At 41.8% G+C, this 12,884-nt stretch overlaps 1 protein-coding gene across 4 annotated transcripts in view; it reads left to right on the top strand.

The window, feature by feature from the left end:
* Positions 1 to 12,884, top strand: part of col4a4 (collagen, type IV, alpha 4) — a 142,751-nt gene that overhangs the window by 122,344 nt on the left and 7,523 nt on the right. For all 4 annotated transcript variants that reach the window (XM_024441954.2, XM_024441956.2, XM_024441955.2 and 1 more), the window contains 4 exons: positions 72 to 143; positions 289 to 417; positions 956 to 1,063; positions 11,447 to 11,602. In XM_024441954.2, coding sequence (XP_024297722.2) covers positions 72 to 143; positions 289 to 417; positions 956 to 1,063; positions 11,447 to 11,602 — 465 coding nt within the window. The remainder of the gene's footprint in view (positions 1 to 71; positions 144 to 288; positions 418 to 955; positions 1,064 to 11,446; positions 11,603 to 12,884) is intronic.

Genomic DNA, 12,884 nt, shown 5'->3' with positions numbered 1-12,884 from the left:
TACATCAAATGTTTCTATCAATATGAGATTCTAGCATTGACATACTTTCATTGACTTATTTTGCCTCCCAGGTCCACCTGGACCACTGGGTTTGCATGGACTGGACGGACTAAAGGGTGTGAAGGGAGAGGTTGGGGCTAGAGGTTAGTAAAATGCACAATGCAGCAATATCAAGATAATCTCTCTGAAATTCTGGAAAATATATAGTTCTCAATGTAACATTTGTGAATGTTGGGGAGGTGAGTCATGGAGAGTCGGACATTTTGTTTGTGTGAATGTGTTTCCCAGGCCCAGGTGTGCCCGGTCCCTCCGGTGCTCCAGGCTATAAAGGAGAGAAGGGTTCTAGAGGGTGTCAAGGGCCTCAGGGGCCCTCTCAGCCAGGACCTCTGGGCCCCAAGGGCCAGTCTGGACTAACGGGTACTGTATAACCTCAGTGATACCAACCCCAGAGATATGGACATTGTATCAAACCACTGGCCACATTTAAATGTTTTTTCTTACGTGCAACTTTGCTCGTACATTGTGCATACGTGGAAATCCACAGTAATGTTGTGATTTAGGACTTATTTATTTATATGTTGCATGAAAATGCATGATTTATAAATGAAACATGCTCATGTGATATTTACATGACTATAATGTTTATAGATATTTGACAAATGTTTTTTCATCACATTTTGGGAACTCGTGCCTTGTTTTAGACATTTGGTCTAAAACAAGGCAAATCTTACGAATGAGGCCCATTAACTTTTAATGCAAAAACAGTGTCTCAGAAAGCTTGAATAAAACCCTCCCATGGAGCAGTTGACATACAAGCAGTGCATAATGACAGGTCTTGCTGTTACATTACACATGATATTAGTGTACTGTACTCATTATATACTGTAAGTTGTGCTTTTCAAAAAGGAGTAGGGTTCAGTAAAATGCTGTGACCAGGAATGTCCTCTCTTTATAGGAAGCCCAGGAGACACAGGTGCCTCCGGTCTACCAGGCATGGACTGTAAGGAGTCCATGCCCGGCCACTGTGGGGAGTCAGGCTTCCCTGGACGCGACGGACCACCAGGTCAGAATCACAGTTGTCGACGCCTTTAATGACCAGTCTGTATGGGAGTAGGGTGAAGTTTAGTCTGGCTAACACCTAACTCCTCCTGACTACAGAGTCTGGAAAGGCTCTTTTGATGTTGTCGGCACGATGCGTTGATAATGAAGGGGGCTGTGCTTTTTTACTGATTGGTTCTCCTCTGTGTCGTTCTCACTCAAACACCCACATGGACAACCACACACAGCCCCGAGTGCAGCCCACTTCCAATACAACTGTTGGATTTTCAAATCCAAACAATGTGAGGTCTCAACTTTTGAGAGAACTAATCAAAGCACAGCCCATTTCTGCGCGAATACTGCATTTACAATGGACTCCTGTCCAGACCAGTGTGTCACAGCTCTCCCTCGGCGGTGTACCATATGAGTCATGTCAGCCAGGCTAGGTGAAGTTGCCCCTCGGCGCTGATATTCGGTCAGTTTTAAATTTTCCCCACCAATGTTTTAAGTTTAGGATTAGGGGTGGGGAAGCTGATCCTAGATCTGTACCTAGGGGAAACTTCACTCTGGTTCCTTTTTGTGCCCATAGGAATAAGGCCCGACGGGGTGTGGTATATGGCCAATATACCATGGCTAAGGGCTGTTCTTAGGCACAACACGAAGACGGGTTCAATTCAATTCATACTATTTCATCCTTTCACCAGAGGAAATAGTCTGGGGAAAGAATTAGCAGCTAGATTTTATGTCCATCCTTGCTATGAAATCAAATAATCTTGCCAGCTAGCTATCGACAGAACAAAATCAAATCAAATTCTGCTGCAGAAATTAAAGAAAATAAGTTGCATTTACATTAGTTTTAGCTGTTTTCAATTGACATTTATTTGGATATACTTTATCCATTATAATTCATGTGATCTCCCACAGAGAGTGAATGGTGTCCTGATGAGACCGCAGCTGTCCTGAGCCAGCCAGGCAAACTAATGCATTAGCATAATTGCAACAGGGGTTTGTACAAACCTTGCTATCGGCCTCTACGACCTCGACATAATGTGTAAATTACATTTACAAAATGTTTGTGGAGGTCGGAGTGGCAGACAGCAAGGTTTGTACAAACCCCTGTTATTGCAAACCTTAATGCTAGGCTAGAAGCAAGGGGAAATATACTGAGGGGGTATTTTTCTCTGTAATAAAGCCCTTTTGCGCTGAAAAACTCATTCTGATTGGCTGGGCCTTGATCCTCGGTGGGTGGGCCTAACTCCCAAGTGGGTGGGCCTACGCCTTCCCATGCCCACCCATGGCTGTTCCCATTGCCCAGTCATGTGAAATCCATAAATTAGGGCCTAATGAATTTATGTAAATTGACTGATTTCCTTCTGTGAACTGTAACTCAGTAAAACCTTTGAACTTGTGGCATCATGCGTTCATATTTTTGTTTAGTATAATAATAAACACCTTATTGCTTTTCTCTTGTCCTTTGCTGTGGTATATCAAGACCAGTGTAGTGATACTTCAGAGCAGTAAACAGGTATTTTTGCGTCACACCTGTGGTATATAGTCTCATATACAAAGGTCTGGTTTTAACCAAATGCTTTTTTTTGTACTTTTTTTAACTGAAACAAATTACCCGTATATGGTTATAATACTGTTCTTTTTTAAAGAAAAGGGTATTCACGTATTATTTTTTTGATTCTGATGTCCATGCTGATTGTGCTGACAAGCATAGCCATTCCAGCCTAGAAATTGTAGCTTAGCTCATAGTTTTCAGCTGTTGCCTGCCACCACAGAAAGTATTCATATGATTCATTATTTTTTGTTACAGCATGATCTTAATGACTGAAAGCATATTTTTGAAATATTTCAAATGTATTGAAATATCTCATTTATACCACGTCAATACTGCCTTCTTAATTGACATGTGTCTGTTTCAGCTTTTAAACAAATTAAAACACATAAAAAACAACAATTTCATCCATTTTGAATTCAGGCTATAACACAACGAAATGTGGAATAAGTCAAGGGGTATGAATACTTTCTGAAGGCTCTGTATATGCATATGATCGAAATCAACACAGGTCGACTCTTGTTTTCAAATGCATAGCCTATTTCAATCAAATCAATCAAATGTATTTATAAAGCCCTTTTTACATCAGCCAATGTCACAAAGTGCTATACAGAAACCCAGCCTAAAACCCCAAACAGCAAACGATGCAGATGTAGAAGCATGGTGGCTAGGAAAAAGTCCCTAGAAAGGCAGGAACCTAGGAAGAAGCCTAGAGAGGAACCAGGCTCTGAGGGGTGGCCAGTTCTGACTGTGCCGGTTTGAGATTACAACAGTACATGGCCAAGATGTTCAAACGTTCATAGATGACCAGCAAGGTCAAATAATAATAATCGGAGTGGTTGTAGAGGGTGCAACAGGTCAGCACCTCAGGAGTAAATTTTAGTTAGGACCTACTGAAGAGATGAGTCTTCAATAAAGACTTAAAGGTCGAGATCAAGTCTGCGTCTCTCACATGGATAGGCAGACCACGCCATAAAAATTGAGCTATGTAGGCTCCCGAGTGGTGCAGCGGACTCTATGCTTGAGGCTTCACTACAGATACCCTGGTTCAATTCCAGGCTGTATTACAACCGGCCGTGATTGGGAGTCCCATAGGGTGGTGCACAATTGGCCCAGCGTCATCCGGGTTTTTATGTTGTAGACCGTCATTGTAAATAATAATTTGTTCTTAAATGACTTGCCTAGTTAAATAAAAATATAGGAGAAAGCCCTGCCTCCAGCTGTTTGCTTAGAAATTCTAGGGACAATAAGGAGGCCTGCGTCTTGTGACTGTAGCATACGTGTAGGTATGTACGGCGGGACCAAATCAGAGAATTGGGTAGGAGCAAGTCATGTAATACTTTGTAGGTTAACAGTAAAACCTTGAAATCAGCCCTCGCTGATTTCCCTTTCCCTTCCCTTAAGAGGAAGCCAGTGTAGAGAGGCTAGCACTGGAGTAATAGGATCAAATTTCTGGATTCTAGTCAAAATTCTAGCAGCCATGATTAGCACTAACTGAAGTTTATTTAGTGCTTTATCCAGGTAGCCAGAAAGTAGAGCATCGCAGTAGTTTAATCTAGAAGTGACAAAAGCATGAATTCATTTTTATACATTTTTGGACAGAAAGTTTCAGATTTTTGCAATGTTACGTAGATGGAAAAAGCTGTCCTTGAAATAGTCTTTATATGTTCGTCAAAAGAGAGATCGGGGTCCAGAGTAACGCCGATGTCCTTCAGTTTTATTTGTGACGACTGTACAACCATCAAAATTTGTCACCCCCATGACTTTAGAGATCCTTTTAATTCTCTATTTGGTTAGGTCAGGGTGTGACTAGGGTGGGAAATCTATGTTTTCTATTTCTTTGTTGGCCGGGTATGGGTCCCAATCAGAGGCAGCTGTCTATCGTTGTCTCTGATTGGGGATCATACTTGGGCAGCTTTTTCCCACCCTGTAGTTTGTGGGATCTTGTTTTGGTACTGTGCTGTTTAGCCCTACTAAACTTTACGTTTCGTTTTTATTTGTTGTTTTTTCAGTGTTCATTGAATAAAGTAAGATGTACGCCTACCACGCTGCACCTTAGTCCGATCCTTCCATCGACGAGCATAACAAGATTAATTGCCAGATCCAACAGGAGATCTCTTTGTTTCTCGGGACCTAGAACTATCATCTCTGTTTTGTACGAGTTTAAAAGTTAAAAGTGTGCAGCCATCCACTTCCTTATGTCAGAAACACAGGCTTCCAGGGAGGGAAATTTTGGTGCTTCACCATGTTTCATCGAAATGTACAGCTGTGTATCACCAGCATAGCAGTGAAAGTTAACATTATGTTTCCAAATGACATCACCAAGAGGTAAAATATACAGTGAAAACAATAGTGGTCCTAAAATGGAACCTTGAGGAACACCGAAATTTACAGTTGATTTTTCAGGGGACAAACGATTCACAGAGACAAACCGATATCTTTCCGACCGATAAGATCTAAACCAGGCCAGAACTTGTCCGTGTAGACCAATTTGGGTTTCCAATCTCTCCAAAAGAATGTGGTGATCGATGGTCTCCAAATCAGCACTAAGGTCTAGGAGCAGGAGGACAGATGCAGAGCCTTGGTCTGATACCATTAAGAAGTAATTTACCACCTTCATGAGTGCAGTCTCAGTGCTATGATGGGGTCTCAAACCAGACTGCTCAACCAATTTTTCAAAACAAATTGAGAGGAATGGGAGATTCGATATAAGCAGTTTTTTATATTTTCTTGTTCAAGGTTTGGCTTTTTCAAGAGGTTTTATTACTGCCACTTTTAGTGAGTTTTAATCCGGTGGATAGGGAGACGTTTATTATGCTCAACATAGGAGGGCCAAGCACAGGAAGCAGCTCTTTCAGTAGTTGAATTGGAATTAGGGTCCAGTATGCATCTTGAAGGTTTAGAGACCATTACTATTTTCATAAATGTTTTGAGATATAGGATTAAAAAAACTTGAGTGTCTCCCTAGGTCCTGGCAGTGTTGTGCAGACTCAGGACAACTGAGCTTTGGAGAAATACGCAGATTTAAAGAGGAGTCCGTAATTTGCTTTCTAATCATGATCTTTTCGCCGAAGAAGTTCATGAATTTATCACTGCTGAAGTGAAAGCCATCCTCTCTTGGGGAATACTGCTTTTTAGTTAGCTTTGCGACAGTATCAAAAATACATTTGGGATTTTATTTATTCTCCTCAATTGGAAAAATAGGATGATGGAGCAGCAGTGGGAGCTCTTCCATTTTGTACGGTACTGTCTTTCCAAGCTAGTCGGAAGACTTCCAGTTTGGTGGAGCGCCATTTCCTTTCCAATTTTCTGGAAGCTTGCTTCAGGGCTCGGTTATTTTCTGTATTCCAGGGGGCTAGTTTCTTTTGACAAATGTTTTTGGTTTTTAGGGGTGCAAATGCATCTAGGGTATTACGCAAGGTTAAATTTTAGTTCCTCATTTAGGTGGTTAACCAATTTTTGTACTCTGATGTCTTTGGGTAGGTGGATGGAGTCTGGAAGGGCATCTAGGAATCTTTGGGATGTCCTAGTATTTATAGCACGGCTTTTGATGATACTTGGTTAGGATTTTAGCAGATTATTTGTTGCGATTGCAAACGTAATAAAATGGTCGTCCGATAGTCCAGGATTATGAGGAAAAAAATAACGAAACTAGGTCCAGAGTGTGACTGTGGCAGTGAGTAGGTCTAGAGACATGTTGGACAAAACCCCTTGGGTCGATGATGGCTCCAAAAGCCTTTTGGAGTGGGTCTGTGGACTTTTCCATGTGAATGTTAGTCACCAAAAATATATTACATTTTATCTGCCATGACTACAACGTCTGATAGGAATTCAGTGAGGAATGCCGTGTACGGCCCAGGAGGCTTGTGAACTGCAGCTATAAAAAGTGATTTAGTAGGCGGAATAGATTTCAGAAGCTCAAAAAACAAAAACGCAGTACATTTTTGGGGGGGGGAGAAATAGAAATTTGCTATCGTAAATGTTAGCAACACCTCTGCTTTTGCGGGATGCACGGGGATATGGTTACTAGTGTAACCATGAGGAAATTCATCAAGTAAATTCATCAAGCTTAACCATGCTTCAGTCAGGCCAATCACATCCAGGCTGCATCACATCTGGCAGTGATTGGGAGTCCCATAGGGTGGCATGCCATTGGCCCAGCGTCGTCCGGGGTAGGCCGTCATTGTAAATATGAATTTGTAATTTACTGACTTGCCTAGTTAAGTAAAGATTATGATCAGTCACCATCAGTTCATGGACTATAAGTGAGGGATCTAACATTAAGTAGCGCTGTTTTGAGATGTGAGATATCACAATCTCTTTCAATAATGACAGGAATGGAGGAGATCTTTATTCCAGTGCTAAGGTAAACCCCGCCATGTTTAGTTTTGCCCAACCTAGATTGAGGCACAGACACGGTCTCAATGGGTATAGCTGAGCTGACTACACTTTCTGTGCTCGTGGCAGACTACACTAAGCTGGCAGGTTCGCTAACAGCCTGCTGCCTGGCCTGCTGCCTGGCCTGCACCCTGGCCTGCACCATGGCCTGCACCCTTTCTCATTGTGGAGCTAGAGGAGTTATACTTGTCAATTCAATTCTAGCCTACAGCCCAATACGTTTGTTAACTACAATTCTAGCCTACTTATAAAGTAGGGAAGATCATAAAAATTGTCTAATACAAATGACCCACTCAATCTCTAGAACAGATTTGATTCATTTTAACTGGCATTGACTAAGCATGCACATGTTGGAAGTTTACATACACTTAGGTTGGAGTCATTAAAACTAGTTTTTCAACCACTCCACAATTTTCTTGTTAACAAAGTATAGTTTGGCAAGTCGGTTAGGACATCTACTTTGTGCATGACACCAAGTCATTTTTCCAACAATTGTTTACAGACAGATTAGTTGATTTAGAATTCACTGTATCACAATTCCAGTGGGTCAGAAGTTTACATACACTAAGTTGACTGTGCTTTTAAACAGGTTGGAAAATTCCAGAAAAGTAAGGCTGATAGGCTAATTGACATCATTTCAGTCAATTGGAGGTGTACCTGTGGATGTATTTCAAGGCCTACCTTCAAACTCAGTGCCTCTTTGCTTGACATTGTAGGTAAATCAAAAGAAGTCAGCCAAGACCGCAGAATTTTTTTTGTATGCCTCCACAAGTCTGGTTCATCCTTGGGAGCAATTTCCAAATGCCTGAAGATGCCACATTCATCTGTACAAACAATAGTAGGCAAGTTTAAACACCATGGGACCACACAGCCGTCATCCCGCTCAAGAAGGAGACACCCTCTGTCTCCTAGAGATGAACGTACTATGGTGTGAAAAGTGCAAATCAATCCCAGAACAACAGCAAAGGACCTTGTGAAGATGCTGGAGGAAAGAGGTACAAAAGTATCTATATCCACAGTAAAACGAGTAAATCAACATAACCTGAAATGCCGCTCAGCGAGGAAGAAGCCACTGCTCCAAAACCGCCATAAAAAAAGCCAGACTATGGTTTGCAACTGCACATGGGGACAAAGATCGTACGTTTTTTAGAAATGTCCTCTGGTCTGATGAAACAAAAATAGAACTGTTTGGCCATAATGACTATCGTTATGTTTGGAGGAAGAAGGGGGAAGCTTGCAAGCTGAAGAACACCATCCCAAACGAAGTACAGGGGGTGGCAGCATTATGTGTGGGGGTGCTTCACTGCAGGGGGGACTGCTGCACTTCACAAAATAGATGGCATCATGAGGGAGTAAAATGATGTGGATATATTGAAGCAACATCTGCAGACATCAGTCAGGAAGTTTAAAGCTTGGTCGCAAATGGGTCTTTCAAATGGACAATGACCCCAAGCATACTTCCAAAGTTGTGACAAAATGGCTTAAGGACAACAAAGTCAAGGTATTGGAGAGGCCAATAGGCTTGAGGTCACAAAGCCCTGACCTCAAGCCTATAGAAAATATGTGAGCTGAACTGTAAACGCGTGTGCAAGCAAGGAGGCCTTCAAACCTGACTCAGTTACACCAGCTCTGTCAGGGGGAACTTATTGTGGGAAGCTTTTGGAAGGCTACCCTAAACGCTTGAGGCAATGCTACCAAATACTAGTTGAGTGTAAATACATTTCTGACCCACTGGGAATGTGCTGAAATAAATTAAATCTGAAATAAATCATTCTCTCTACTATTAATCTGACATTTCACATTCTTAAAGGAAAGTGGTGATCCTAACTGACCAAAGTCAGGGATTTTTTACAAGGATTAAATGTCATGAATTGCGAGAAACTGAGTTTAAATGTATTTGGCTAAGGTGTATGTAAACTTCCGACTTCCGACAACTGTATATAGAATGTTGTTGGATTCATGCATTGCTACACTGCATTCTATTTCCAGGGTGAGCACTCTGGTTCACGTGCGAAAAATAAAATACATTTTTAACTGCGGTGTGATTTGGGATTAATATTTGGTTTACAACAGTGGGTGTTTATATGAACCTTGCTGTCAACCACTGCGACCTCGGCAACAATGTTGCAATTTTAGAAATGCTATCTCCCCTGTACCATAGAGAGTAAACCTTGTCCTGACGAGACAGCAACTGAGCCAGGCGAAATCATGCATCAACATCATAACATAATTATCGATATATCCAAATAAATGTAAATTGAAAACGGTTAAAACAGACATGCAGTACATTTGCTGTCAGTCCAGCTGCAGAGTTTGACGTACTGGTATTGTATACGTCTTTCTTTTTCCAAACGCATTTAAGCAAAAACCACCCCCTGTTATTCAGAGGGGTGTCCTACAATGCTCCCATTGGCTAGCTAGCTTTGTCTCACTCACAGGTGATCAGTGCAGAGACAGTGACCTTCCAATGTAAGGATGGAAAGTGTAATTTAACAATTAGCTGCCAACCGTAATGCAGGCCTATTATTATCATGGTTGGGAACATTTGTCCATGTATTTATTTTCAGAGTTGTAAAAATGTCTCAGAACTCTGAATTCCCTCAATTGAGGGTCAACTTAGTTAACCTAGGCTACTTAACGGTACCAGCTTGGTAGTTTAAGTTGTTATATTATCATTAGAAGTGTATTATCAGGTAAAATCATGCTTATCATTCATCCTTTCTCAAATATATATTAGGTAATCATTCAGTCTAATACGCTATGCCACAGCCATTGAATCTGTCTTTGAGCGTTAAGGGACGTTAATGGCTAGCTTGGTCCACAACATTGTTATTATATTTTTCAATGTTGAAATACAAGGGCAAACGCTAATGATCAGTGATCTGTCATTTCGTGCTTTGTGATATTCACTTCCGATCTTGGAGACTTGGAGAGCACTCAAAGGGTTGTAGAACACCCTTCTGAATAACGAGCCGTGGTTTTGGCTTAACTGCATTGGGAAAAAGAAAGACGCGCATTGTATATCTGTGTAGTTGGCTAGCTAGCGAGGGAGAAGAACATTTGCCCGCCTGCATTGCAACCAATCGTTGTTTGAATGGCAACAATGGAAATATAATTAGCAACCAGATTTGTGTCCGGACTATACCCTCCTTTTGGATAGATGAAAGACCATGATCCCTTGCTGATTTAAGACTTGTGCTTAATACGGGCAAAACAAAATACATGTTTGTAAGAATATTCACTCATTAGATGGTTCTCCAATCGAACATGTTCCCGCATATAAATAGTTAAGCATCAGGATTGATGTGGATTTTACACTTTAAAAAAAACATAAAGATGAGCTGGTTAAGAAACTAAGATTTATAGTGGCCTTTTTCTACAGAAATAGATCATGCCTTTCTCTAAGTAGTAGGAAGCAGATTATACAGTCAACCTTTTGATCTGTTCTTGATTATGGTGATATTATTTAGCAAAGTGCAGCTGCTACTTCTCTTAAACCTTTGGATGCCATCTACTATAGTGCCCTTCGTCTTGTTACAGGTCAAAAGGTTGTCTGGACTATGCTAAAGATCCATAGATCTCTCCTTACTGCCTGTCTGTTTACAAGGCCCTACTTCAAAAACTTCTGTCTTATCTAACTTTGCTGTTGAAGTATAGACACCTAAGTTGCCTAACCCATTCAGAGGATTGGTTAATGCTTGATGTTCCTAGGGGGCTCTACCGAGCTAGATAAATTTGCTTTTAGTTCTAATGCACCGTATTGCTCAAACTAAATTCTAAATACATTTCATCTTGATGTTCTTGATGATCTGTTGCTGTTCTGAGACTTATAGGTGGAGGAATGTCACTTTTTCTGGGGATGTTTTATTTATGCTTCCCATGACAGTTTTATTTTATTTTAATGTGTGTATATGGGTATATTTACATTGTATAATACAGGACGCATGTTAAAATAAAGGTTCATTGTTTAGACATATATATTATTTAAAAAATATATCAAACGCTTTTGATAAATATGTCAATCAAATGTTTTTATATGTTGGCAACCGGTTATTAAAAGCAATAAAGCACTTCAGGAGTTTGTGGTATATGGCTAATATACCACGGCTTCGCTTAGTGCCTAAGAACAGCCCTTAGCCTTGGTAATGGGCCATATAAGACACCCCCTTGGGCCTTATTGCTTAAATATAGCAGACTACTAATATAGCAACATTTTTATTTTGCAATGACACGCAATGTGAGAGTAAAATTCTAAGATGCAGGGCAATTGCAAGGTTCAGTATTTGAAGCTCCAATCAATTTAAACCAAATGTTTAGTTTGTTCACAAGTGTCATTGTGAGAAGAACATTTATTTTTTTATTAGTATTTTTTTGTTGCTCCAAAAAAAAAAATGTTACAAACACAGTCACAATTAACACTTTAGTTGTGTGTGTGTGGTGATGTTTCAGGTACACCAGGTGACATTGGCTGCTCCGGCCCTGCTCTGCCCATGACCAGTGAAGAGGGGGACAACGGTGTGCCCGGCTTACCAGGGCTCAAAGGGGACAAGGGGACTTCAGGCCCCCCCGGGCTGCCTGGCATTGCAGGGTTACCTGGGCCTAAAGGTAACAGGACAGACCTGGGTTGTGTTCATAAGGCACTAAATGGAGTGTATTGAAACTGGGAGGGACTAGCTGGACGCTCATTTTGTCGTTCTGTTGCGAAACATTTAGTAACTTTTTGTTGTGTGCTCTAACAAACATGACCTGGACTGTATAATAAAGGCCTCATACAGCGAGATGCTACCCTTGGTAACATAGTAAAGTAACGTAGAGTCCGCCCTCTCAGATACTCCAATGCTTTCATTGTTTGATAACGCATTGATCTAAGTGGAAGATCCACTTAAGCATGTGCCAGTGCCGACCAGGTACATGTTTGGGGTGGAGATCACAGAAATGTACAATACGTGCATATGTGGACACCTGCTTGTCAAACATCTAATTCCAAAATCATGGGGATTAATATGGAGTTGGTCCCCCCCTTTGCTGCTATCACAGCCTCCACTCTTCTGGGAAGGCTTCCCACTAGATGTTGGCATATTGCTGCAGGGAGTTGCATCCATTCAGCCACAAGAGCATTAATGAGGTCGGCCACTGATGTTGGGCGATTAGGCCTGCTCACAGTAGGCGTTCCAATTTATCTCAAAGGTGTTTGATGGGGTTGATGTCAGGGCTCTGTGCGGGCCAGTCAAGTTCTTCCCTACCGATCTCGACAAACCAGGTAGCGTTCTCCTGGCATCTGCCAAACCCAGATTAGTCCGTCAGACTGCCAGATGGTGAACCGTGAGTCATCACTCCAGAGAACGCGTTTCCACTGCTCCAGAGTCCAATGGCAGCGAGGTTTACACCACTCCAGCCGATGTTTGGCATTGAGCATGGTGATCTTAGGCTTGTGTGCGGCTGCTCGGCCATGGAAACCCATTTCATGTAGCTCCCAACGAACAGTTCTTGTGCTGACTTTGCTTCCAGAGGCAGTTTGGAACTCTGTAGTGAGTGTTGCAACGAAGGGCAGACAATTGTTATGTTCTACACGCTTCAGCTCTTCAGTAAGGCCAGTGTTTGTCTATGAAGATTGCATGGTTATGAGCTCGATTTTATACACTTGTGGGCAACAGGTGTGGCTGAAATAGCTGAATGCACTAATTGGGCAGGGACTCCGCTATCCTGACTTTAGGGGGAAGGTTGTTTCACATTTGGGGTGCCAGGACAGAGAAGAGCTTTGACTGGGCTGAGCATGAACTAAGAGGCCAAGAGAAGAGATGTCGGGGTACGGAGTGCTTGGGTAGGGATGTGGGTTTTGAGTATAGCCTGACGATAAGGAGGTGCAGTTCCCCATGCTGCTCTGTCG

Source organism: Oncorhynchus tshawytscha, linkage group LG13 (assembly GCF_018296145.1).
Source record: "Oncorhynchus tshawytscha isolate Ot180627B linkage group LG13, Otsh_v2.0, whole genome shotgun sequence".
Taxonomy (NCBI): domain Eukaryota; kingdom Metazoa; phylum Chordata; class Actinopteri; order Salmoniformes; family Salmonidae; genus Oncorhynchus; species Oncorhynchus tshawytscha.
This window is presented reverse-complemented; position numbering and strand designations above follow the sequence as displayed.